This window comes from Balaenoptera musculus, chromosome 3 (assembly GCF_009873245.2).
Source record: "Balaenoptera musculus isolate JJ_BM4_2016_0621 chromosome 3, mBalMus1.pri.v3, whole genome shotgun sequence".
Classification (NCBI taxonomy): Eukaryota; Metazoa; Chordata; class Mammalia; order Artiodactyla; family Balaenopteridae; genus Balaenoptera; species Balaenoptera musculus.
In genome coordinates, this window is record NC_045787.1 from 56,760,982 (window position 1) to 56,788,843 (window position 27,862).

General features: G+C 39.3%; 1 protein-coding gene across 5 annotated transcripts in view; it reads left to right on the forward strand.

Moving 5' to 3' along the window:
• The window catches only part of ARHGEF28 (Rho guanine nucleotide exchange factor 28), a 309,300-nt gene that overhangs the window by 212,014 nt on the left and 69,424 nt on the right, over positions 1-27,862 (forward strand). For all 5 annotated transcript variants that reach the window (XM_036846524.1, XM_036846525.1, XM_036846526.1 and 2 more), the window contains 8 exons: positions 3,786-3,909; positions 4,247-4,379; positions 11,534-11,589; positions 12,647-12,695; positions 14,859-15,003; positions 15,080-15,207; positions 16,437-16,577; positions 19,540-19,787. In XM_036846524.1, coding sequence (XP_036702419.1) covers positions 3,786-3,909; positions 4,247-4,379; positions 11,534-11,589; positions 12,647-12,695; positions 14,859-15,003; positions 15,080-15,207; positions 16,437-16,577; positions 19,540-19,787 — 1,024 coding nt within the window. The remainder of the gene's footprint in view (positions 1-3,785; positions 3,910-4,246; positions 4,380-11,533; positions 11,590-12,646; positions 12,696-14,858; positions 15,004-15,079; positions 15,208-16,436; positions 16,578-19,539; positions 19,788-27,862) is intronic.

The window sequence follows — 27,862 nt, forward strand, 5'->3', positions numbered from 1 at the left end:
CCTTTAAGAATAAGCTGCTGATGAAAGGACATCAGGACAATGATGATGGTGACAGCGGGAGCAGCAGTAACTGACCGTTGTTGGGTGTTTTTATGTGCCTGGCACTGTTTTAAGCTGCTTACGTTTATTACTTCATTTAAGCGATTTGTTGACTAATTCTGGAATTTGTTCATCATCCTGGTCATCGTTCTGGTTAGAAGTCTTATCCTTGCCATCTTTTTAACAATTGGAGAAGTAATAGACTGATTGTAAGGATTTTTTTTTTTTAAATAAATTTATTTATTTATTTATTTTTGGCTGTGTTGGGTCTTCGTTTCTGTGCGCAGGCTTTCTCTAGTTGCGGCGAGCGGGGGCTACTCTTCATCGCGGTGCGCGGGCTTCTCATTGTCGTGGCCTCTCTTGTTGTGGAGCACAGGCTCTACATGCGCAGGCTCAGTAGTTGTGGCTCACGGGCTTAGTTGCTCCGCGGCATGTGGGATCTTCCCAGACCAGGGCTCGAACCCGTGTCCTCTGCATTGGCAGGCAGATTCTTAACCACTGCGCCACCAGGGAAGCCCAGGATTTTTTTAAAATCAAAAATATTTTCTATTAGCAGAGGGATTTAAGACTGGAAGAGCCAATGTCAGAACTGGTTAAATATTAGCCTATAAAATGTGTTAACTTGGATGAGATGTATAGGGATGTATTGGATGGGATGAATATTTCTCTCATATCCCTCATTCTTGTTTTTTTTTTCCTGTTCTTGGGTCTGTCTTTGGTCTGCATCCCGAAAGCATCTGACTTTCTTAGTGATATCCCCTGGTGTATCTAGTAGAGTAGATATTCCATCTCCCCTACTATGTTCCTGACACCTTGTTGGATACACCAGTAAGGTCCCTGGCTAGACCTACTGCTTTGCTTTGGTCATGCTATAGACATTTACTTGGGGGTTTGCCTTCTTTGGAATTCCCTTATTTATGTTGATCACTTCGTTTCTGGAAAAGAGTGCAGCCAGCTGAAAGGGGGGCTCACTCCAGACCTTGCAGGCTCATTCCTATAGGAGCAGGCACTTCATCTATCCCATCTTCTTAGGATTATATGGTACAACTCAGTTATTTTATTGCCACCATCTATCTTAAATCTGATACATCTGTTACCTTTTATTTTTTTAAAAAAATGAACATCTGGCTGTTCAAAGTTGAAGTTTCACCTGTGTCAATTTTCAGTTTGGATAGTTGGAGCTTTTTAAATACTTAGATGCCCAGTTCTTGTAAAAAATAGGTTATAGATGTAATAGGTTAAGGATTAAGATATTGAGGCTATATCCATATTACTAAGATACTTAAAATATCTGTTTACCTATTGGAAAGGTAATGCCAAGAATCTCTGAAGACTGGGGCTTGTAAAACTTTATTGTGGGTAATTCCATTGGTCATCAAATTGATAATAGAGTTAGGCATTCTTGTTCTGGGATGTTGAAAGAGTTTAAATTTTTCCAGATTCTTATAAATTGAAAAGCTGTTTACATTCTGTTGTGAAATCAGTTGAGGCTTTTTCCCTTCTGAGTTCTTCTCTAAAGTACCTAATTTTTACGTAAGTGAATGCCACATAGTTAAATTAGATTTGAAACATGGAATCAACCAACCTTCTACATCTGCCCAGAAGTTACACTGTGTTTCCCATCGTCATAATCTGAAAGTGGGTCATGTCTATGATAGTCACGTGTCTACCAGGTTAGATGATTCACAGTTTTTAATATTTAGTATTTCAGTTTTTTTGTTTGTTTGTTTTGTTTTGTTTACTTTGTCATCTCGGTTCTTATCAACCTTTGGAATTAAAGATTAAGTGGTATGATTTTATGTCTTTTTTTTTTTAAATAAATTGCAGTGCATCTGTAGGTTTTAAATCAAAGCTGTAACACTGTTCTTGATACAGTCTTCTGTAGCATAGGGAGTTGGGAGTAGAGTCTGGTAAACAGGAACTCATTTTCTTTCATTTGAGAGAGTGTAGTTGTGTTCCTGCTGGGAAGTAGGGAAGAGGACTTCTTCACCTCAAAAATCACATTGACCTTATCATTCTTCAATTCTAAGATTTAGGTTTCCTTCCCATATTTTTCTTCTCTTAGACATTGGGTGGCCTTGGTGGGGTCCCAAAAAGTGTTCCAGAGAGGATTCTTTCTCAGCTGTCAAGTGTGCTTTTGTCCCCATTCCAAAAGTGAGCCTGTTGAATATTATTCCACGAGTTTTGCAAATTAGGATGCTTAAGACCCAAGAGGTATGGAAATTTACAGATATATTAACCAGTGATTTATCTAAGGAGGTGGCTGTGGAAGTAGAAAGGAAATAAGAGGGTCTAAGTTCCTTGTGTTATTCTGAGTAGTGTAGGGCACTTTCACTTCTGTTTTCCATCTTTCCTTTCTCACTTTTTCAACTGTTTGCTCTCAGTAGCAAACCCAATTTCATGAACTGTGCAGGGTTCGAGTGGCAGGACACCCACTGTCCTGACTATACCTGCGTGACCAAGAAGTAGCTCTGAAGTAATTTACTATTTATGCTAAATGCATTCATTGAGGTTTGAACTCTCAATTATCTAATATAGAGGTCAAATAACTTAGTTTTGTTTAATATGTACCAGTTGGGTACTTATTATATTTAAGTGTGAGAAAGGGCCTTAGAAATAACTTAGTCTTTGATCAGATGAGAAAACCTGAAGTCCTAGAAGTTGTCTTTTAAGTCATTTTTGTAAAATGTAATCATATGTATTTTGGTGCATATCAATAGTATGATTGCTTTTGAAGGTATTTCCCAGAGATGAATGTATTAGCCACTAATGCTGACAAGTGAGAAGTTTGAGGGATAGGAGAGACATGGGTTATGAAATGTTCATTTTGGAAATGTCTACAGAAGTGTTATCTGGTTTGACATGATACTTTTGTTGGTCTTTAATATATTCACTCTTTCTTTCTCTCTTTGTAATAATATTAGAATACAAGACCATCAGAGAAAGTTCTAGGGGAAATATAAAAGTTCCAGGGAAATTTCCTGTTCATAGCTGGGACTTTTTTTTTCCCTAAAGAATAATTCTGTGGATTAGAGGAAAATCAGTGATGTTCAGTGTGTTCACAGGTGGGGTACAATTACCTCTAACTTGCCTCTTATTTTGGGGGAATTTCCACAATGTTCTCTCCTTTACAACTTATAGAGTCTCAGATTGCAAATAGCCTGATTGAGTGGGAGAGATGGAACCATGAGGCAGACAGTCTGTTTCTCAGGCTGTATTGACAAAGGAAATGTGTGTCTGCTGAGTACTATCTCTGTTCCAAAAATAAATAAAATCCAGTTTGATGTCATTGGTTATTTGGCTTCTATGTGCTAAGAAAATTCTATTAGCGTAGTAAACAGGGAGATGAATGTTTTCAGAGTAAAATTATAAGTGTAAGATTTCCTTTATTTCTCTAATATTTTAATATGAAAATTTTAAAGTGTGCAGAAAAGCTGAAAGAATTATATATTAGCATACCTATTTCCACCACTTAGATTCTGTAAGTGTTAACATTGTGAGATAGTTGCTTTATCATACACTTATCCACCTATTCATCTATAAGATATATTTTTAATAGTTTCTATCCTTATCTTTAGAATAACCATTAAAGCCTGAAAGATATATATGTGTAAAAATAATATCTACAAAATACATCTGTGTGTTTGTATGCATACACACATACATACACACACATATGTATGACTGCTCTCTTTTGCTCCCTCTGGTAAGTTTTATAAGCTGTGATAACAGATTCTTTTTTGTAGAATTCAGGAAGAAGAATGGGATAAATACATCATACCTGCCAAATCAGAGTCTGAAAAATACAAAGTGAGCCGAACTTTCAGCTTCCTCATGAACAGGATGACCAGCCCTCGGAATAAATCTAAGGTAATTAAGGTTTTATGCCTATCGTCTATAAAGCGTAGATGCTCAGTTTCTGAACAATTAGTATAGTTTCCACTTTCCCTTTAAAATCATTTACCTTAGGTTTTGTACACACATATTTAAAAACCTCCATATTTCTTATGGGGTATTGTCCAAGTCATTGAAAATACTGAGACCACTTCATCCTGGGTGCTGTTACATTTTGACATTATCATACTTCTTGACGTGTGGCCCTTCTGTCCTGATAGAACACGTAGAGACTTTGTATGACTTCTGTAAGCCGATTGGCTCTGACCATTTCTCTTTTCTCTCCACTTTGCTGCTGCTGCCACATCTAAAGACAAAAGGCAAGGATGCCAAAGACAAAGAGAAACTGAGTCGACATCAGTTTGTCCCTGGAACATTCTCTGGGGCTCTGCAGTGTTCGGTTTGTGATAAAACGCTCCTGGGGAAAGAGTCGTTCCAGTGTTCCAGTAAGTTCTCGGGCCCCATGTGTGCTGTCTTCGTGCGTGCTTTGCCTCCCCAAACAGTAAGCTCCCTGAGAATAGTGCCAGTGCTAAGTGTGTTCATGTAGACTTTTGTTTTCATGTCTATGTGTGGTTTCATCAGCAAGCAATGACCCTTGATGGTTGAGTCAGTACTTTGTGTCCACAAGCGATAGTCTCTCCTAGAACCCAGACGGTTATACCTCACTGCCTTCTGATGTCTCCACTTGGATGTCTAAACAGCATCTCAAACGTTACAAGTCCCAAATGGAGCTCCGTCCTCCCCCTTCTGTGCCCACCTACAAGCTGACCCTCTCAGTTTAATGGCAGTTCCATCATTCCAGCCAAATGCTCGTGCCAAAAATCTTGGAGTATTTCTATATACCTCTCTTTCTCTCAGTCCCACACACTTCAGCATTCCTCTTGGCTCTGTCTTCAAAATATAAATACAAGTCAGCCTCTTCTCACCCCTGCCACTGTTATCACCCTGGTCTAAAGCCATCATTTCAGTAGCTTTGCAACTGGTCTCCCTGTGCTTTTTTACTGCAAAAAGCATAGTTCTCAAAATCTCAGTCCGAGCGAGTTTGTCAAGGCATTTGTCCTTGTGTTCCAGATCCTCCAATGGCTTCCTGTCATCCTGAGGATGGCCGGAGCCCTGACAGTGGCTGCAAGGTCCCCATGATCTCTCCTGTCACCCGCTCCTCCCACTCCTCTGCCTCAGTCCCTCTGGCATCTTTGCTGTTCTTCCAACACTCCGGGCGTCAGGCATGCTCCTGCCATGGGGCCTTTCCTGCGGTCCGCTCTGCCTGCAGTGCTCTCCCCTCAGCTGTGTGGTTTGCCCCTCACCTCCTTCAGGTCTGCTTCAGATAACACCCCCCAGCCAGGCCTTTCTTGACCACCCTCTGCTTGGCTCATTTCCCCCCTTTTCCTCCTTTTTATCCCACTATAGCATTCAACGTCATCTAACTTACTCTCTGTTCTGTTTATCAATTTTATTATCTATCTCCTTCACCAGAATATAAACTCTACGAGGGATGGATTTTTGTCTGTTGATTTTGTTCTCTGCTATATCCACAGTGCCTAGAACAGTGCTTTTGCATAGCAGGGGCTTAGTCAATATTTGTGGAGTGAAAGAATAATTCAGTGCAAAAGAATTCAGGCCCAGGCAGGTGAAATCCATTTCATGGTGTTTGTTGGTGGCCAGAATTAGGGGAACATTTGGGGGGTGGGATGGGAGTACAAAGGGAGGTGAAGAGCAGAGGAAGGTTATATGTAAAGTTCTTCATTAAATTCCTAGAAAATGATTAAATTAAAAATTTAAATGTATCCATTCACACTGTCTTTAATGATGCCAGTTTCACTGCATGCTTGAACTTTGCTTTCCTTGGAGACTTGATTTCTTTCTTTTATGTGACCTGAGATAGCATCGAGCAAAAAAAAAAAAAAATAATAATAATAAAACTACTCTAAAAAATAAAGTCTACTAATTAAAAAACAAATAGCATCAAGCAGTTCGGCTGTGATTTAATTTGCTAAATTTTTAGAAGTTTGCCAAAAGTATTGTTTGTGGATTTTTTTTTAAACATTCATTTTATTTATTTATTTGGCTGTGCTGGGTCTCAGCCGCGGCACGCAGGATGTTTTAGTTGCGGCATGCGGGATCTTTTTAGTTGGGGAATGTGGGGTCTTTACTTGCGGCATGTGGGATCTCCAGTTGTGGCATGCGAACTCTCAGTTGTGGCGTGTGGGATCCAGCTCCCCGACCAGGGATGGAACCTGGGACCCCTGCCCTGGGAGCGTGGAGTCCCAGCCACTGGACCACCAGGGAAGTCCCTGTTCTTGGGTTGTTAATGGCTTGCCCCCATGTCAGCAGTCAGTTTATGGGTTTGATGGCATATGTTTCATAGGTTGTGGCTCTTTTCTTGTTCATAGGGCTGGATCTCTTCAGCTGTACCCCCCAGCCACATCCGTGACCTTTCTCTCCCCTCATTTTAAGACAGACTCCTCAAGTTGGGCAACCTCCACTCACTGCTCTGACGTCTGTTCCTGCCACTTCTTCCTTAACCATCTGATTTTGGCCTCTGTCCCCACTGCTTAACAGAAGTCCTGCTCCTGACCTGAGCATCTTTCCTCGTTGCTGTCCTCAGACTCACTGATCTCTCTCCTGTTTCCATGTTTATTGTCCCTTTGTGTAGGTAGATGTCCTCTTTTCCATGGCACACTACTCTTCTGTTTACCACCTGTATTGTCTCCTTTCTCCTAACTTTGAGTACCCTCCAAACTCAGTTCTTGGGCATTTGTTCTTTTTTCGGTATTGTTTCTAAGTATAATCATCCAGTCTTTTGTTCTAAAATACTGTACTTAAACCTGTTCTTCCCAGATTAACATCTTTATTGCTCACTTTCTAATTCCATATTTCTAGTTGCCTAGAGAGGCTGAGCCCCCATGTAACTTGTGGCCAGATTTGAGCATTATGGCGGAGCTACAGTATAAACCAAGACTGTCCCGGTCACACCCTGTCTGTGGGCATCATTACCCAAAGATCTTCTTGTCTCCCAGACCAACGTGTCTAAAACCGACCTTACAGTCCACACGCAGAAGGCTGTTCTTGCTGTGTGGATGGTACCAGCTCGAACGTTGGGCATGTTGACTCTTAGTTCCTCTTCCTCCTGGCACCCCAGTCCATGTGGTCCCTCTTTCATTTCCTTTCTCACTGTTCCTGCTCTGGTGGATTCTCATCACCACCTCTGGACTGCTGACAGCAAACTGTTCTAGTTTCCCATCTCTCTAGGTATTTTCACTTACAATTTATTCTGGATACTTTCACCACCTTAACCTTAATGAAACACTGCTTCCATCCGCACACGTGTGCTTGAGGACTTCTCTCTTTTTTGTTTACTGGACTAAGCCCAGGCTTTTCAGATGTGCATTCGGTTCTACCTGCATCCTGCTGTCTAGTCCTACGGTTACTTCCCTGTTCAGCCTTGGTTTACAACCAGAGGCCTTGCCAGGCCTGCTGTCTTTTCTCCCACTGTGTATGTTTTCCTGCCTCTGTTCCTTCACTTACGATAATCTCCTATCTCTCAGTTTTCCCTGCTCCTCTACTTCATCCAGATTTCTTGCCTCTTCTTGGGAGGTCTTCCTTGACCACTGTGGCCTGAGTTCTTGCACATCACACTTAGGATCTATTTATCCCATCCAGTTTAATACTGGGATATGTACAGCCTCTTCTGATTTTAACTACTAGCATAGACTTTATGTTCTTGGAGGTCTATAGTCACATAATGGTTCTTTTGTATCCCCTCCAGCAGCTGTGGCAAAGCTGGGCCCTTAGACACTCATATGTAGTTAATGACTGCTGAAAGCTTAGGGATCACTGAAAGGCAAATTCTTGCAGTACAGAATGTGTTGGTTCATACTGACTTGGTCAAGTGGGTTGTCATGAAAGTTTTAGTGGAAGATGGAAATTGCTGGAAGTACATAGATTTTATTTAGCTTTTAAAATGGTCATTAATTTTTTTAAAAAAGGCAGCAGAATTCATAGAAGATACAAGGTTTAAGGAGAAACAAAATTATCCAGACTTTTACCACCTAGAGAAAATTGCTATTCATATTTTTATGGAATCCCTCCTAATCACTAAAAAAGTCAGCTTTGTATGCTAATGTCTCATTTGATGATGATATCAAATGTGCTTAATTGTTCCTTACTTATTGTGCATTTAAGTTTTTTCCAATTTTTTCACAACGTAAATAATGTTGCAAGGAGCATTCTTTTCCACATATCACTGCCCACATCTTTGATCATTGCCTTAGATTAAATTCTAGAATCAGTTTGAGTATATGTTTAATTTCCTCTTTAACCATAGTCTTTTAGAAGTTTTAAGATTTACAGTTTTGGGGGGAGGGGAGTATTGGGGATTTAAAGTTTGGTTATTAAGTTTTTTACGTTGGGTAGGAGAATACAATGTTCAGACTGACGTTATTGGTAAATAATCCTACTTCATGGCGTATTTTTTAATTGTGAATATCAATATTTCTAATCTTAAAAACACAATATGATATAAAACAAATAATATAAATATTCAAAATCTTGGTGTCTGTATTCTTCTTTATTAAAGCCTGAGTTGCTAGTTTTCCACAAATATTGTATTTCTATAAAATTCTCCTTGTTTATAAATAGATTTCACTACCTATATTTTGATGTTACATTATTTGATGCACAGAAGTTTACAAATCACAGCTTCACTGCATATTTAACTTTCATAAACTTAAAACTACCCTAATGCAGTTAAATGCCGTTTATAAGAATTTTACTTTGTTTAAAATTAATATTCTTCTTGCTTTCCTTTTGTTTGTATTTCTCTTACCTATTTCTGTGTTTTTAATTTGAGGTATGTGTCTTTAATTTAGCTATAGGTAATCTGTAATGTAACTGAGAGACCTTGTTTTATAATAAGGGTTTTTTCCTTATTTACATTTAATTTTACAACTGTCAACTAGCTTTTATAGTTCTTTGCTGTTTTCCTTGATGTCTGGTTCAGCTATTTAGACCATGTGTTGTTGTCTTTTATATCTTCTTCAGGGATTTAGCAAGTTATGCTCTTTTAATACTTCACTAATAATAGCTTTAAGGCTGTGTAAGGCTTATAATTGAATACTCTTATTTCCCTTATAGTTACTCTTTTTTCCCCCTAGCCTCTGTGAGTATACTGAATTCATTATTATTACTTTTATAATGTATGTTTAATCTTTCAGGAATAATTTTCTATTTCAACAATAATTTGATATTTGTATTCAGTTCTGTGTCTCTACTTAACAATAATTTTTTAGATGTGATTCTTTGGTTTCAGTGCTCACCTTTGCTCTTTTTTTTTTTCCTTCAATAAAGCTGATCCATTCTGAACTCTTAATTTTGATTCTGCTTTTAATAGGCAATAGGATTTCAGGTAATTTTTTTTCCAAGAAGGTTATTGGAGTAATCTGTTTTCTGAAATCTTGTGTATCTAAGGGTATATCTTTGCTTCTTTCACACAATAAAACCAATTTTATCTGGCTAAATAAATTCTTCAGTCAAACCTTTTCCCCTCAAGACTCTGCCAACACTGGTCCCTTATATCTGGGCATTTAATATTATAGTACAGTAGAAAATTTTGGGGCCTGCCTGTCCTCATTCCCTTGCTGGTAACCTGCTTTTTCTGCCTAGATGCTTGAGGACTTTTAAGTTTTTGATCATAGGGATATTGTCAGACTGTGTCTATAGAATAGGTATAATTTAATGATTTTTTCCTAGAAAACAGTAAGACCTTTTGGTTTGCCTTTTTTTAAAAAAAATTTATTTATTTATTTATTTTTGGCTGTGTTGGGTCTTCATTTCTGTGCAAGGGCTTTCTCTAGTTGCAGCAAGTGGGGGCCACTCTTCATTGCGGTGCACGGGCCTCTCACTGTCGCGGCCTCTCTTGTTGCGGAGCACAGGCTCCAGACGCGCAGGCTCAGCAGTTGTGGCTCACGAGCCCAGTTGCTCCGTGGCATGTGGGATCTTCGCAGACCATGGCTCGAACCCGTGTCCCCTGCATTGGCAGGCAGATTCTCAACCACTGCACCACCAGGGAAGCCCTTTGGTTCTTTTTAAGCTTTCTAAAAGTTTTTGTCAGTTGTAGCTGTCAGTTGTTACTTCTGACCTCATTTTTCTGATTTCTTCCTTGGAGAAGTGTGATCTGTTATCTGTCATATTTGTGTGACATCTTGTTTGATAATTATACACTTCTTTTTGTCCACATTCTGGAGGGACTCTTTCAAGTTTAATTTCATAGCACTGCTTTGATACTTTGTCACCTCGAATCTTCTCAATTTGGTTTAAATTCCACTCTTGCTCTTTTTTCTTCCTTGTAGGACTTTCTCGTCTCACAAAGCTCCGTTTCCCTGTCATCCTGTTGGCCTATGGTCACATCCTATACTCCCTTCATGGCCTTTTGGTCCTATTTTATGTCTGTTTTGTGTCTCTTAGGGAGGACACATTTCAAATATCCAAAATTTTCTTCTCCACTTCTGGATTTCATAATATTCAGTGGCTCCCTCTTCCTGTGAGTTTTCAGTATAACTTTGTTCTGTGGTACCTCCTAGCTTCTACTTTTTTCCTTATCCTTTCATTCTCTTGTTCTGGGGTGAGGAGAGAGCCATGCCATTTTGATGTTTGCCTGCAGGACCAGTACGTGGACCAGCCTGGCTTTTACTCATTGGCCATTGAGGTGTTGGCTAGGTGCCGCCGAAGACCTACAGTGGGAGGAAGGTTGTGGGCTCAGCATCTTGCTCGATTCTCAGGGGGCTGCGGTCACTGTGTGACGGGCCTCAGTGAGCCCTGCCACCCTTGTGGAAGGATTCTTCTCCTAAAGTTTCTGATAAGCCTCCGGCTTCTGCATCTGCACACAGCGTCTCGGGGTGGGGGTGGGCAGGATGAGGGTGTGGTGGTAGGTGATGTGAAGGTGGGAGGGCAGAGGGGGCAAGAAGACAGCAGCCTGGCAGGAAGTAGTCCCCATGCAGGGAGCTCTCTGAGCCTGCGGACACGAGGGGGCAGGCAAAGTATTCCCTTACTTCTTTCAGTGAGATGCGGCCACATTGTTTCGTGAAGTAAAATGTAGGCAAGCTGCTAACTTTTCTCTTTTAATTTGGTTTCCTCTAGTTAGTAGGGATTCTCTCGGAGCCTGACAGTACATTTTTTCTAGCATTGTTGTGCGTTTTTCTTTCTTTCCGCCTTCATAGGCGTTTTCCCTGGGGTGCGAGCAGGCAGTTGCCATATGTCAGAAGTCCCTTACTAATATAGGGCATATAGTAGTACATGAGTTCTCAGGCAGACACAGAAGTGTATGTCATGCATGATTTCAGGTTTCATAATCGATAAGACCCTGTGCAGAAGGGGAAAAATCTCTCCAAGGAAATGAAAATATTAACAGTGTGTTCTGCTCCAGTGGTGGGGCTACACATGATTTAAATATTTTTTCTTTCCTTTTTAAGTTTTCTAAATATTTTTAATGTTTATGTGTTATTTTTATAATGATCCTTGAAAGCGTGATGTAGTCATCTACATTTCACTTTGCAGATTAACTTAAATAAGATGGATACTTTTCTATCTTTTCCTTTTGTTCCAGACTGTAATGCAAATGTACATAAGGGCTGTAAAGATGCCGCCTCTCCGTGTACCAAGGTAATCTCTCAGTCGTGTGTGAATATTACATGCTTGTATGCAGCTTGTTGCTTCACGTTATCTGTTTAGGTTTTTAGATTTACTAGTTATTACTGTCTAGATTTATTTTTAAAGTGGCCGTTGTAGTGATAAAATAACACTTGCTCAAAGTGTATACCTATTCAGTTAACTATGCACTTGTAGAAGTAGAGGGAACGCTCCCTTTGCGCTACATGATGTGGGTGGGTTAGGCTTTCCATCAGGACCTGCTTGGTTTACCAGTGCAAACCCTGAGCGTATGTGAATGAAGTCTAGAGCAGTAATTCTCAAACATCAGCACACATCAGAATTGCCTGGAGGGCCTGTTAAAACACAGATATCTGGGCCCCACTCCCAGAATTCCTGATCCAGTAGGTCTGGGTGGATTCTGAGAATTTGCATTTCAGACATGTTCCCAGGTGACGCTGCTGATACTGGGACCACAGTGGAAGGCCCACTGGGCTAGAGGAATGTTCTCTGTGTTTGCGGGTGGGCTTGAGTAGATGGAGGTATTTATCATTGCATTCCTGTGTCTCCCACTCTAAAGCCATGCCAGAAATGCACATGAGTGAGGATGATGATCCTTCAGAGGGAAGCGTGGAGTCCCCAACTCTGTGTTACTTGAAACACACATTGTGTCAGGTCACAGAGTTGAGGATGACATTTCAGTGCTCAAGGTCATTGTGTCCTGTAGGCGGGAGGAATAGCCAGGAACAGAAAGAACAAATAGGAGAAAGGCAGCGCTGATAAGAACTCCTTTTTGAGCCTGGGTTTGCACACAGGAGCTGGAGATTTTCGGTTCCATCGGGCTTTTACTAAAGCTGGGATCCTGCTGAGACGTGCTCATGAGGCACACCTTCCTTATAACTTGCTCATCTCATTGTCATAACATTTTTCTCTTTGTTGTGTTTTATGTCTTTTGCTTTGAATTCCTCTGTTTGAAATAAGACAACAAAGAAAATGGTATAGATAAGAAACCTGTTCTTGTAGTCCAGTGGTGCTTTGATCTTACTTTTTGTGTTTCTAATGTTCTTTACAGAAATTCCAAGTGAAATATAATAAGAACAAACCGCAGACCATCCTTGGAAGTAAGTGATGTGGAAAACGGCAAGAACTTTTTTCAGTTTCATACATACACACATTTTTTCCAATGTAAAATACCCCATCCTTTTGTTCTCTCATTTGCCCAGTTATTCCTTCTTTCATAGCATATGCTGGGTGTAATTGGCATAATTTTTAGTTATACAAAGAAGTCAAGAATGTCATAAACTCTGGCAGACTACTAGCCTTTGCACTACATGTACTATATGATCTTTATATTAGGGAAGGCTGAATGGAGGAGGTATTATGATGTTGCCTCAATTTTAAGATGTGAACTAGTGTAATACGCACTATTGATAACAGCCTTTTGGGGGAAAAGAGAAACACTACATTAAATGTACATAATTTTATGTTTTCCTAACAGTGGCACATATTTATCTTGACCAATACATACCATATGGTTCTTAAGAGTCACAAAGTTAGGAAAAAGTCTTCAAGTTGAGAATCTATAGATTCTTATCAGTCTCTGTTGCTCATTATCAGATCAACCTGATTCTTTTTAGTAGCCGTGCCTGAGGCTGTGATCTCATCAGCTGCGTTAGGATGGCAGTTGAAATTTCAGGGCATACCTGAGTTTTGTTTGCATATGCTTAAGCTCAGTGGTTATCTTTTTCTTGAATTAATATGTTGTTGAAATTTAAACAGTTTCTCTTAGATAATTGGCAGTCCATGACAGCCTTTACATTGCTCGCAAAGGTCAGTCACACCATTGTCCTCCTGAGAGAAAATCCTTTGATTTGATGTGAGCAATTTTGCAATTTCTTTTGCCTCAAATATGACATAGCTTGCCTTGTGGCAGGCATTTTAAGTTTGTGGTCACTTTTCACTTCAATGCTGCCATAGTGTGACCAGTGTTTTAAAAACCACTTGAATCGGGGGATCAATGAAATATGCAAATTAATGGCGATGTGTGACTGTGTGTGATGTTGCACAAGGGTAAACTAGTGCAGGCAGTAACAAGTGTGACATTGTTTACTCCCCTGCTTCTTCAGCAGAAGTCCTTTTGACCTCAGTTGGAATGTACTCCTCAATTTCGTAAGGTTAAGCATGAAAATAATTTAAAAGCATCTTAGAATTGAGAGAATACCATCTGTTCCTTCTCTTAGGAATAACATTAACTCATACATGTGTAGAATCCTTTGTAATATCTTAGGGTTCCACATAAGTATTTTTTCCCTTAAGAAAGGTGTGTGCCAAGCCCATAATATTATAGGATTGAAATATTTTCGGAGAGTCACTTTTTAATACACATCAAATGTAAATGCATGGATGCCCATAACATTTCAAACTGACCAGAAAGGTACTGAAGCATCATTTCATTTCCCATATGTGAGAGAGAACAGCTCAGCTTGGCTTGAAGGTTTCATCTGCCTGACATTCTTATACCATAAAGAGCAGACCTGGGGGATTCCCTGGTGGCTCAGTGGTTGAGAATCTGCCTGCCAATGCAGGGGACACGGGTTCGAGCCCTGGTCTGGGAAGATCCCACATGCCGCGGAGCAACTGGGCCCGTGAGCCGCAACTACTGAGCCTGCGCATCTGGAGCCTGTGCTCCGCAACAAGAGAGGCCACGATAGTGAGAGGCCCGTGCACCGCGATGAAGAGTGGCCCCCGCTCGCCGCAACTAGAGAAAGCCCTCTCACAGAAAACGAAGACCCAACACAGCCAAAAAAAAAAAAAAAAAAAAAAAAAGAACAGACTCCCCAGCATTGTTCCAATCTGTCTACATGCTCTGTGTGTGTGTATGCTTGTTTATACACACAGTGTACGTTCTAATGATAGTGCTAATAACACCTTGTATCTATTTAAAGCTGGCTGTAGGGAGTATACGCAGTGGTTTATGGGCAAGCAGTCCCAGTGTTTCCCCATTCCATTTTCTGGTCTGTTTGTGTAATTCCAGCCACCCACAGTCTCCAAGTGGATATGCTGAAGCAGGCCTGCAGCCTGGGTACCAGAAGGGTGTGAACTGGAAGGGACATTTGAAGCAGGTGTTGGGATGTGGCAGGGAGACTAGTTTCAAGTCTGGGCTTGTGACACATTAGAAGTGGCCATTGGAGTGTTCAGCTTTCTGGCTTTTAAGAGACCATCTATACTCGTTGGGATTACTGCCCGCTATGGAAACCTCATGAAGCATCCATTCTGATTTCCAGATTCTTCATTTAGAGACGTCCCACCGCCTGGGCTCTCCTTGCACCCTTCCTCCTCCATGCCTATTGGGTTGCCAACCGGGAGGAAGGAAACAGCAGGGCAAGTCCATCCATTGTCCAGAAGCGTTCCAGGCACCAACTTGGAAAGGTAAGGCTCAGCGTGGTCTTACACCTTGACGTCTCAGAGCTGCTGCCGGGGCTGACTTTCCTCCCTGTCCTTCCAGCTTCAGGAGGTCAGGGGCATCCTTGGAGTCCGAAAGTGACGGGAGCACCTGGAGAAGCAGGTCGCAGTCTGATGAACTGTTCCAGCCCATGGGCTCTTCTCCCTCCACGGACTCCTTCTTAATGGAAGGTGAGGAGAAGATGCCTTTGCATTTACTTGGGTTTCTGTGAGCATTTGCCGAAAGGAAGGTTTTCTGAAGGATGTAAGATGGAAACGTTTTCTTTTATTCTTTTTAAAAGAATTCTGTTTCATGGTGTCGCTTAGCTACAGGTTCTTCTGATTAAAAAGAATGAAAATTGAGCCACAGAGGAGACTCCCAGATAGTGACCAAGGAAACATGATGCATTTTTTTAAAGGGACATATTCCCCAAAGAATATGTCATAAACGTCATGAAGAGAAAGAAATATGTGCTTGTTCTTCTTTAAAAACGTTTTACAGCTATTGATGAATTGGTATAGGATCATACATTAAAAATATATATTTCAGTTACTTAAGACTGGACTTGCCTGGATCTCTCAGATATTTATCCCCGTATGTTGCCTCCTACTTCTAGGGGAATAAAAGCATTTTTAAAAAACATGTTTTTGGATAGGACAATCTGGGGAATTGCTTGTTGTATCCTAGCAGTATTAATAGGCAAAGGAAGACCAAATGACGGGAGAGTAGTGATGCAAGAAAGGGGTGGACTCTTCCCCAGGAATCTGCTTATTTTAAATCCATTGTCATCACATCTTGACTTCTCTGAGCTAGAATCTCTCTAAGGGGTGCCATTTGGACAAACAATTTAGTTTTCCTGAAAGGGGTGTATGTGTGTTGTCAAATTCTATCAGAAAAATCTGTACTCACATGTGACTGGAGGCCTTATACCCTGCTTCATGTTTATATTAAGGACAGCAAGCCAAGTAAAGAGCAAATAAAGTGGACAAGTACACGATTCAGTTTTGAGTAAACAGCGCAAAGCAACCCGGGGCAAAAGAAATCAGTGGGTTTAAGATTCTGTAAGCACATCATGGACTCTGCAGGTTTCCAAAAATAAAACTAAAATAGAACAAGTCAAAAAAAAAACCAAACAAAAGAATCTTCAATTTTTTTTTTTTTTTGGCATATGCACAATCACTCTTTTAATACCTGATTCTGCTTTGCTTTCATGAGCGCGATCTTGATTTGAACCATTTCACTAGTTTGGTTTCAGATGTTTCAATTGCATATCACAGTATTTTGGCTTAGTTGTTTCTATGTTCATAGCAGGCTTCTTTAGGGTGATGAATCCATAAACATGGGCACTTGTGAAGGTCTGTTTGTGTTATGTGTGTTCACCCACTTCTGGCTTTTCTTTTCTTTCTTCAACGCACATTAGATGTCGTGGATTCGTCTCTGTGGAGTGACCTCAGCAGTGATGCCCAGGGGTTTGAAGCAGAATCTTGGAGTCTGGTGGTGGACCCCTCATTCTGTAGTAGGCAGGAGAAGGATGTCATCAAAAGACAGGATGTCATTTTTGGTAAGCATTTCAAACATTCTCTCTGGGCTCCAGCAGTGTGGTGCAGAGGAAAGTGCATGGCGTTTGAAACCATACACACCTGGATTCAAGCCTAGGTTCAAATCCCGGTTCTACCATTTCCTAGTTACTTGGTCTCAGATAAAATGTTTAACTCAGCTGGACCTCAGTTTTTCCTTTTGTAAAATGGGGATAATGATACTCTGGATTAAAATGTTGTGAGGCTTCAATGAGGCATTGTCTGTACCTGGTATAAGCAAATTTTATGTCTTCTCCCCTTTTCAAGTTTACTTAGGCACGGTCTCTACTCTTTCACCTCTTCTGTTGTACGAATCACAGTGACTGTTCCCATATTTTAAGGTAGGGTAGTCAGGGCTGCTGCATGCAGGGCCCTGTGGTTTGCCTGCACACAGCCAGAGACTGTGACTCACATAGATGCAGAGGGACTCGCAGCACCTGGCTTAGGGCTGTGTGTGATCGTGTGCCTCAGTCCTGGGTATGGAGTTCAGCTGTGGGAGGTTTTACGATTTCATGCTATTTGGGGTGAAGGCCGTCTGAATTCAGGGAGGTTAGATTATAGACTAGTTAGGAAAAAATGAAGTTTAGAAAATTTTCAAGTATAAAGTAGATGCTAAAAAGTGGTTCCAAGAAGATACCTTACTTTAAATATGAGATTAACTCTTAGTTTTTGCTAATCCTGTGTGTGCAAAGCATGGGCCGCAAAGTCCGGTGGCGACGAGGGCCGCTTTTCTCCTGTGTGAGGTGGTGGTTATGTAGATCAGAGGAGCCGATGTGTAGTGTGCTGGCATCTAGGGCTGTGCAGGTGGGAGCTACCTTGGAAAGAGTGATGCTGTCCCCTTTAGTATTTCTCACGTAATTTATATTATACTGTAATTTTTCTTCATTTATTTCTTGATTTCATATATTATTAAAAATAATCTCACCCATTTGGGATGAATTATCATGTCGTGTAGTTCACAGCGTGGCCTCAGGATCAGAAAGTCTTGTGTTCCAGGGAAAATCCTTCACCTCTCTTCTTCATGTCTCTCTTTTAAAGATAAGGAAAATCATTCCTATTTTGGGGGTCATAATAGATAAATGGATTAACGGGTATGGTAGATGCTTAGTATGGAGTAGGTATTAAAAATATGGTAGGATACAATAATTAATAATAATAATAATAATTTAAAGTTAGTTCCCAATTAGAGTTTTGTTTATGATAAAATAATAAACAAGGCTACATTTAGATTTGTTTACCCTCCATGGCTGATGTTTTGTGTTCTTTTTCAAAACATGAACATGAGTTTGGAAATACTCATTAATCTAGAACTTGTACTTCTGATGCTCCTACAAATTGTGGATTATTGTTTTCTCTCATGATGCATTTTTCAAATTGAGATATAGTCACAAAAAATTGAGATATAAAATTCACCCCTTTACAGTGTATAATCTATATTGTAGTATATTTGTAAAGTTTTAGTATATGTATAAAGTTGTGCAACCATCAACCACTATTTAATTCCAGAGCATTTTCATCACTCCAGAAAGAAACCCTGTGCCAATTAGCAGTCACTCCCCTTTGTCCCCTCCCACCAGTACCTGGCAACCACTAATCTACTTTCTGTCCCTATGAATATGTCCCTATGAACATTACAATATTTAGTTTTTTGGGCCTGGCTTCTTTCACTTAACATATTGTTTTCAAGGTTCATCCATGCTGTAATAGAAATCAGCACTCTATTCCTTTTTGTGGCTGAGTAGTATTTCATTGTATAGATATACCACACTTTGTTCATCTAATCATGACTTGATGGTCATTTTGGGTTGTTCCCACTTTGGGGGTCACATGGTACCTTTATGTTTAACCTTTTGAAGAACTGCCTGTTTTCCAAAGCAGCTGTACCATTTTACATTCACACCAGCAATGTATGAGGGTTTCAATTTCTCCACATCTTACCAAGGCTTCTTTATTGTTCATCCTTTAAATTACAATTATTGTAGTGTGTGTAAAGTGGTGTCTCATTGTGGTTTTGGTTTGTATTTCCCTGATGGCTAATGATGTTGTGCATCTTTTCATGTGCACATTGGCTATTGGTATATCTCTTTAGAGAAACATCTATTCAAATCTTTGGCCTATTTTGAAGTGGTTTTTTTTGTTGTTGTTGAGTCATAAGAGTTCTTTATATATTCTGGACTTAAGTCCCTTATCAAATACATGATTTGCAAATATTTTCTCCCATTGTATGGGCTGTCTTTTCACTTTCTTGATGATGTCCCTTGATCATGACACAATGTTTTCTCCTGGAGAAAATGGAATTTCAGAGACAGATCCAGTAATAGAAAGGACCTACTGTTGTATGCATTGAGGAACTTTATTATATTTAATTCAACATAATTCACCAAATTAATTGTGCTCCTACTCAATGCAAAACACACACACACACACACACACACACAAATGAAAGAAGGAAAAAGAAAGAAAAGAGGTAAACTGAGTTTTATTTTATAGAGCATTCAGGGGAAAATAAAACCTGGTTCCCAACTGAAGATACCTAAAGATGTTAGCTGGTTATATTATGAAAGTTTGATACATTGGATTCTTACATCTTGGACTTGACTTATACATATCCTCATATAATGTCTGGAAAAAAGAGAATAGTTTAATATTTTGAGCTTACATTAAATGTTTAATCAATGCTGACTTCAACAGTAGAAGAATATTATTATTCCTAAACATTCCCTCTTTTTTTTTTTATTTGTGTAACATACATTGTTTAACTACTAATTTAGGTCAATAGGGATACTTTTTTTAAAAATTGAGGTATAATTGACATACAACATTATATTAGTTTCAGGTGTACAACTTAATGATAGTTGTCTATATTGCAAAATGATCACCACAGTAAGTCTAGTTAACATCAGAGGACACTTGTTTTAAAGCTTTGTTTCTGCTCACCTGTTTCAGAGCTAATGCAGACAGAAATGCATCACATCCAGACCCTGTTCATCATGTCTGAGATCTTCAGGAAAGGGATGAAGGAGGAGCTGCAGCTTGACCACAGCACTGTGGATAAAATCTTCCCTTGTTTAGATGAGTTACTTGAAATCCACAGGCATTTCTTCTATAGTATGAAGGAGCGAAGGCAAGAATCTTGTATTGGCAACGACAGGAATTTCGTCATCAACCGAATTGGAGATATTCTAGTACAACAGGTGAGAAAGGTTTAAAAGTCTTAAAACCTCAAAGCCTAAAGGTATGCAGACTGTCTAGAGTATTCAAAGCCTGCAGAGAACTGGAATTGATTTCATTATGATTATTGACAGATGGGTTTAGCTGGTTGTCTTTTATTTGATGTTGGTGTGTATGACCGATGTCTGAGAGTTTTTAATAACCAGTGACTCTTCTATGTGTCACAGGACTTGGCTGGAGAAAATTTGCTTAGCCTTTTTTTTGGCCACGCTGTGTGGCTTGCAGGATCTTAGTTCCCCGAGCAGGGATTGAACCCTTGCCCTCGGCAGTGAAAACGTGGAGCCCTAATCACTAGACCACCAAGGAATTCCCTACTTAGACTTCTTGATGTGATGGGCTCTCTAGTAACATGCCTTCCTGAGTGGCCCGTGATAGTCTCACCAATATCTCCAAGATAAGTGCTGCCTAATTTTAGGAGGAGGGAGGCAGATCTATTATCATGAAAGCCCTGGAGTTCATGCCTGGGGGATAAGACAAGCAAATCTCACTCAAAGGAGGCACTTTTTAGGTGCTTGGGATGTTTGAAGCATCGGTGAGAATGGGCTGTGCCACTCTCCTAGTTAAAAAAAAAAAAACACCTTACTTTTGACAATTTGTATTGGTCCCCAATCTCTCTGAAAGAGACTCTGCATTTAAAACATGCTAATACAGAAGTTAAATAACATGTATCCAGCAGCCTTAACATGGTAGGGACTTTCAGGGTACTTCCATTATACTACCTCACTTAACCATCACAACACAGTAAGGCAAATATTTATTTTCCCTAAAACTGAGGCATGGAGAAGTAATGACTTTCTCAAGGTCACACGTCTCATAAGTGGCATAGCTGAGATCTGAGTTAAGAATATATCTTTGTGATATCCACAGTGACATTCTGGGGAAGCTTTCTACCATCACTAGTCTGTAAGTCCCAGTAAGGCAGGGAGTCTCGTCTGTTTGGTTACCACTGTATTTCAATACCTAGAACAGTGCTTGGTACTATAAATATTTATTGAATGAATGGGTCACTTGGGAAAAACACACCAGGAATTCACTCCAATGCTATGTTTTGCAGTCACTTACAGCATTTGAGGAAAGGCATGGAGATCTATCCCTAATTACTTTAGTTTGGCGTTCTCTAAGTAGATGCCAAAATGTCCCCTCCAAAATATTAATTTTGTATCAGTTTCACCCTGTCACACACACCAGTCGAGTTTAGCTGTTGGTCTATAGGTTAAACATTTAAATATGCTTAAATACAAATATTTGTAATACACAAAAAGAAAAAAGAATACTGACAATTGCCCAAAATCTTCTTCCTCATGTCTAGCAATGTAAAAATCCACACAAGTAATAAGTTTCTAATCAAAGCACTATCTGCTTTGCATATTATCTTTAAAGTCCTAGACCTGTTCCGTCTTCATAATTCACCTGAAACATATACAGTGCCGGGTTAAGAGACTGTAAAGTACTTGGGAAGACAGTTTGAATAAAAATGTCTGTGTCTTGGTGAACTTGAATCCGAGTGAATGCATTCAAAAATGAAGTGCAAGATTATTTTATCATTTGAAAGTATTTGCATAATCTCTCTTTCCTTGATACAAACAATCATGACTTTTAATTCTAATCATTTAAAACATTTTTTCGTTCTTGTGTCACTTTCATAGTTAACAAAAATTTCACATCTTTACCAGATATATTTTTTATTTAATTTTATGGAATTTGAGGACAAGTTTTGGGAAATTGGCTATTACACAGGGTGAGCCTGGTGGTCTTTTGGATGAAAAGGAAAATCCTCGGTATTAAGAGAAAAGGATTAAGTCTGCTTTTGTGTTCCTGTTGGTGGACACGCTTAGTGGGTATGGCAAGGGCTTCCTTCCAATACTATGTAAATAAAATTATCTCCTGAAGAATATATTAGCAAAGTCCTCAGACAATGGCTGTGGGAGTGGCACTCTGTAGGAGCAGAGGGAGAGCAAGCTGTTGAAGGATGTATGAGAGAGTCTGGGGAAATCCCACACTCCAACCTCGGGGACTGCATAGATCTCAGGAGGCTGGGCTGGAATATGATGGTAATTTAGTCAGTGGGAACTTGCGGTGTTGGTGAGAAATTGTGAACATGTGGAGCATACTTGATATATAGCAGTGGTTTTCCAATTTCAGGTACATAGGAATCTCCTAAAGCTTGTTAAGAACGAGGTATTCTGTGCTCCCGACCCCTAGTGTGTTGTTTGATAGGATTGGGTCAGGGGGTTGGCATTTTAAAATTATCTTTTCCCCAATGGTAATATCTTACAGAGCTATAATACAGTACCACAACCAGGATACTGAGAGGGATACAGCAAAACGCCAGAACATTTATATCACAATGAGGATTCCTCATCTGGCCATTTTATAGCCACACCTACTTCGCTCCTGTCCCCAACTGCTGGCAATCACTAATCTGTTCTTTCTATAATTTTGTCATTTCAATCCAGTTATATAAATTACATACATGTTATATAGATTATATACACAGTATGTCCCTTTTGGATTGGCTTTTTTTCAACTCAGCACAATTCTCTGCATCATCTAGATGGCTGTGTATGTCAGTAGTTCATTCCTTTTTATTGTTGAGTTGTATACCAGAGTATGAATGTACCACAGTTTGTTTATTTATTTTTTAACATCTTTATTGGAGTATAATTGCTTTACGATGTTGTGTTAGTTTCTGCTGTATAACAAAGTGAATCAGCTATACATATACATATATCCCCATATCCCCTCCCTCTTGTGTCTCCCTCCCACCCTCCCTATCCCACACCTCTAGGTGGTCACAAAGCCCAGAGCTGATCTCCCTGTGCTATGCAGCTGCTTCCCACTATCTGTTTTACATTTTGTACATTTCGTATATATGTCAATGCTGCTCTCTCACTTCGTCCCAGCTTACACTTCCCCCTCCCCGTGTCCTCAAGTTCGTTCTTTACATCTGCATCTTTATTCCTGTCCTGCCCCTAGGTTCTTCAGAACCACTTTTTTTTTTTTTAGATTCCATATATATGTGTCAGCATACGGTATTTGTTTTTCTCATTCTGACTTATTTTCACTTTGTATGACAGACTCTAGGTCCATCCACCTCACTCCAAATAACTCAATTCGTTTCTTTTTATGGCTGAGTAATATTCCATTGTATATATGTGTCACATGTCTTCTTTATCCATTCATCTGTCAATGGACACTTAGGTTGCTTCCATGTCCTGGCTATTGTAAATAGTGCTGCAATGAACATTGTGGTACATGATTCTTTTTGAATTATGGTTTTCTCAGGATATACGCCCAGTAGTGGGATTGCTGGGTTGTAGGGTAGTTCTGTTTTTAGTTTTTTAGGGAACCTCCATACTGTTCTCCATAGTGGCTGTATCAATTTACATTCCCACCGACAGTGCAAGAGGGTTCCCTTTTCTCCACACCCTCTCCAGCATTTATTGTTTGTAGATTTTTTGATGATGTCCATTCTGACTGGTGTGAGGTGATACCTCATTGTAGTTTTGATTTGCATTTCTCTAATGATTAGTGATGTTGAGCATTCTATCATGTGTTTGTTGACAATCTGTATATCTTCTTTGGAGAAATGTCTGTTTAGGTCTTCTGCCCATTTTTGGATTGGGTTGTTTGTTTTTCTGATATTGAGCTGCATGAGCTGCTTGTATATTTTGGAGATTAATCCTTTGTCAGTTGCTTCATTTGCAAATATTTTCTCCCATTCTGAGGGTTGTCTTTTCGTCTTGTTTATGGTTTCCTTTGCTGTGCAAAAGCCTTTAAGTTTCATTAGGTCCCATTTGTTTATTTTTGTTTTTATTTCCATTTCTCTAGGAGGTGGGTCACAAAGGATCTTTCTGTGATGTATGTCCTAGAGTGTTCTGCCTATGTTTTCCTCTAAGAGTTTTATAGTGTCTGGCCTTACATTTAGGTCTTTAATCCATTTTGAGTTTATTTTTGTGTATGGTGTTAGGGAGTGTTCTAATTTCATTCTTTTACATGTAGCTGTCCAGTTTTCCCAGCACCACTTATTGAAGAGGCTGTCTTTTCTCCATTGTATATTCTTGCATCCTTTATCAAAGGTAAGGTGACCATATGTGCATGGGTTTATCTCTGGGCTTTCTCTCCTGTTCCATTGATCTGTATTTCTGTTTTTGTGCCAGTACAATACTGTCTTGATTACTGTAGCTTTGTAGTACAGTCTGAAGTCAGAGAGCCTGATTCCTCCAGCTCCATTTTTCTTTCTCAAGATTACTTTGGCTATTCGGGGTCTTTTGTGTTTCCATACAAATTGTGATATTTTTTGTTCTAGTTCTGTGAAAAATGCCATTGATAGTTTAATAGGGATTGCATTGAATCTATAGATTGCTTTGGGTAGTATAGTCATTTTCACAGTATTGATTCTTCCGATCCAAGAACATGGTATATCTCTCCATCTGTTTGTATCATCTTTAATTTCTTTCATCAGTGTCTTATAGTTTTCTGCATACAGGTCTGTTGTCTCCTTAGGTAGGTTTATTCCTAGGTATTTTATTCTTTTTGTTGCAATGGTAAATGGGAGTGTTTCCTTAATTTCTCTTTCAGATTTTTCATCATTAGTGTATAAGAATGCCAGAGATTTCTGTGCATTAATTTTATATCCTGCTACATTACCAAATTCATTGATTAGCTCTAGTAGTTTTCTGGTAGCATCTTTAGGATTCTCTATGTATAGTATCATGTCATCTGCAAACAGTGACAGTTTTACTTCTTCTTTTCTGATTTGGATTCTTTTATTTCTTTATCTTCTCTTGATTGCTGTGGCTAAAACTTCCAAAATTGTTGAATAATATTGGTGAGAGTGGGGAGCCTTGTCTTGTTCCTTATCTTAGTGGAGGTGGTTTCAGTTTTTCACCATTGAGGATGATGTTGGCTGTGGGTTTGTCATATATGGCCTTTATTATGTTGACATAAGTTCCCTCTATGCCTACTTTCTGGAGGGTTTTTATCTTAAATGGGTGTTGAATTTTGTCAAAAGCTTTTTCTGCATCTATTGAGATGATCATATGGTTTTTATCCTTCAGGTTCTTAATATGGTGTATCACATTGATTTATTTGCATATATTGAAGAATCCTTGCATTCCCGGGATAAACCCCAGTAGATCATGGTGTTTGATCCTTTTAATGTGCTGCTGGATTCTGTTTGCTAGTATTTTGTTGAGGATTTTTGCATCTATGTTCATCAGTGATATTGGCCTGTAGTTTTCTTTCTTTGTGACATCTTTGTCTGGTTTTGGTATCAGGGTGATGGTGGCCTCGTAGAATGAGTTTGGGAGTGTTCCTCCCTCTGCTGTATTTTGGAGGAGTTTGAGAAGGATGGGTGTTAGCTCTTCTCTAAATGTTAGATAGAATTCGCCTGGGAAGCCATCTGGTCCTGGGCTTTTGTTTGTTGGAAGATTTTTAATCACAATTTCAATTTCAGTGCTTGTGATTGGTCTGTTTATATCTTCTATTTCTTCCTGGTTCAGTCTCGGAAGGTTGTGCTTTTGTAAGAATTTGTCCATTTCTTCCAAGTTGTCCATTTTATTGGCATTTAGTTGCTTATAGTAATCTCTCATGATCTTTTGTATTTCTGCAGTGTCTGTTGTTACTTCTCCCTTTTCATTTCTAATTCTGTTGATTTAAGTCTTTTCCCTTTTTTTCTTGATGAGTCTGGCTAATGGTTTATCAATTTTGTTTATCTTCTCAAAGAACCAGCTTTTAGTTTTATTGATCTTTGCTATTGTTTCCTTCATTTCTTTTTCATTTATTTCTGATCTGATTTTTATGATTTCTTTCCTTCTGCCAATTTTGGGTTTTTTTTTGTTCTTTCTCTAATTGCTTTAGGTGTAAGGTTAGGTTGTTTATTTGAGATGTTTCTTGTTTCTTGAGGTAGGATTGTATTGCTATAAACTTCCCTCTTAGAACTGCTTTTGCTGCATCCTATAGGTTTTGGGTTGTCGTGTTTTCATTGTCATTTGTTTCTAGGTATTTTTTGATTTCCTCTTTGATTTCTTCAGTGATCTCTTGGTTATTTAGTAGTGTATTGTTTAGCCTCCATGTATTTGTATTTTTTACAGTTTTTTACCTGTAATTGATATCTAGTCTCATAGCGTTGTGGTTGGAAAAGATACTTGATATGATTTCAATTTTCTTAAATTTACCAAGGCTTGATTTGTGACCCAAGATATGATCAATCTTGGAGAATGTTCCATGAGCACTTGAGAAGAAAGTGTATTCTGTTGTTTTTGGATGGAATGTCCTTAAATATCAATTATGTCCATCTTGTTTAATGTGTCATTTAAAGCATGTGTTTCCTTATTTATTTTCATTTTGGATGATCTGTCCATTGGTGCAAATGGGGTGTTAAAGTCCCCTACTATTATTGTGTTACTGTCAATTTCCCCTTTTATGGCTGTTAGTATTTGCCTTATGTATTGAGGTGCTCCTATGGTGGGTGCATAAATATTTACAATTGTTTTATCTTCTTCTTGGATTGATCCCTTGATCATTATGTAGTGTACTTTTTTGTCTCTTGTAATGGTCTTTATTTTAAAGTCTATTTTGTCTGACATGAGAATTGCTACTCCAGCCTTTTTTTGATTTCCATTTGCATGGAATATCTTTTTCCATCCCCTCACTTTCAGTCTGTATGTGTCCCTAGGTCTGAAGTGGGTCTCTTGTAGACAGCATACATACGGGCCTTGTTTTTGTATCCATTCAGCCAGTCTGTGTCTTTTGGTTGGAGCATTTAATCCATTTACATTTAAGGTAGTTATCAAAATGTATGTTCCTATTACCATTTTCTTAATTGTTTGGAGTCTGCTATTGTAGGTCTTTTCCTTCCCTGTGTTTCCTGCCTAGAGAAGTTCCTTTAGCATTTGTTGTAAAGCTGGTTTGGTGGTGCTGAATTCTCTTAGCTTTTGCTTGTCTGTAAAGGTTTTAATTTCTCCGTCAAATCTGAATGAGATCCTTGCTGGGTAGAGTAATCTTGGTTGTAGGTTTTTCCCTTTCATCACTTTAAATATGTCCTGCCACTCCCTTCTGGCTTGCAGAGTTTCTGCTGAAAGATCAGCTGTTAACCTTATGGGGATTCCCTTGTACGTTATTTGTTGCTTTTCCCTTGCTGCTTTTAATATTTTTTCTTTGTGTTTAATTTTTGATAGTTTGATTAATATGTCTCTCGGCGTGTTTCTCCTTGGATTTATCCTGTATGGGACTCTCTGCGCTTCCTGGACTTGATTGACTATTTCCTTTCCCATGTTAGGGAAGTTTTCAACTATAATCTCTTCAAATATTTTCTCAGTCCCTTTCTTTTTCTCGTCTTCTTCTGGGACCCCTATAATTCGAATGTTGGTGCCTTTGATGTTGTCCCAGAGGTCTCTGAGACTGTCCTTAATTCTTTTCATTCTTTTTTCTTTATTCTGCTCTGCGGTAGTTATTTCCACTATTTTATCTTGCAGGTCACTTATCCGTTCTTCTGCCTCAGTTATTCTGCTATTGATTCCTTCAAGAGAATTTTTAATTTCATTTATTTTGTTGTTCATCATTGTTTGTTTGCTCTTTAGTTCTTCTAGGTCCTTGTTAATCGTTTCTTGTATTTTCTCCATTCTATTTCCAAGATTTTGGATCATCTTTACTATCATTACTCTGAATTCTTTTTCAGGTAGACTGCCTATTTCCTCTTCATTTGTTTGGTCTGGTGAGGTTTTACTTTGCTCCTTCATCTGCTACGTATTTCTCTGTCTTCTTATTTTGCTTAACTTTCTTTTTGGGGGTCTCATTTTTGCAGGCTGCAGTTTCGTAGTTCCCATTGCTTTTGGTTTCTGCCCCCAGTGGGTAAGGTTGGTTCAGTGGGTTGTGTAGGCTTCCTGGTGGAGGGGACTGGTGCCTGTGTTCTGGTGGGTGAGACTGGATCTTGTCTTTCTGGTGGACAGGACCGTATCTGGTGTTGTGTTTTGGGGTGTCTGTGAACTTATTATGATTTTAGGCAACCTCTCTGCTAATGGGTGGGGTTGTGTTC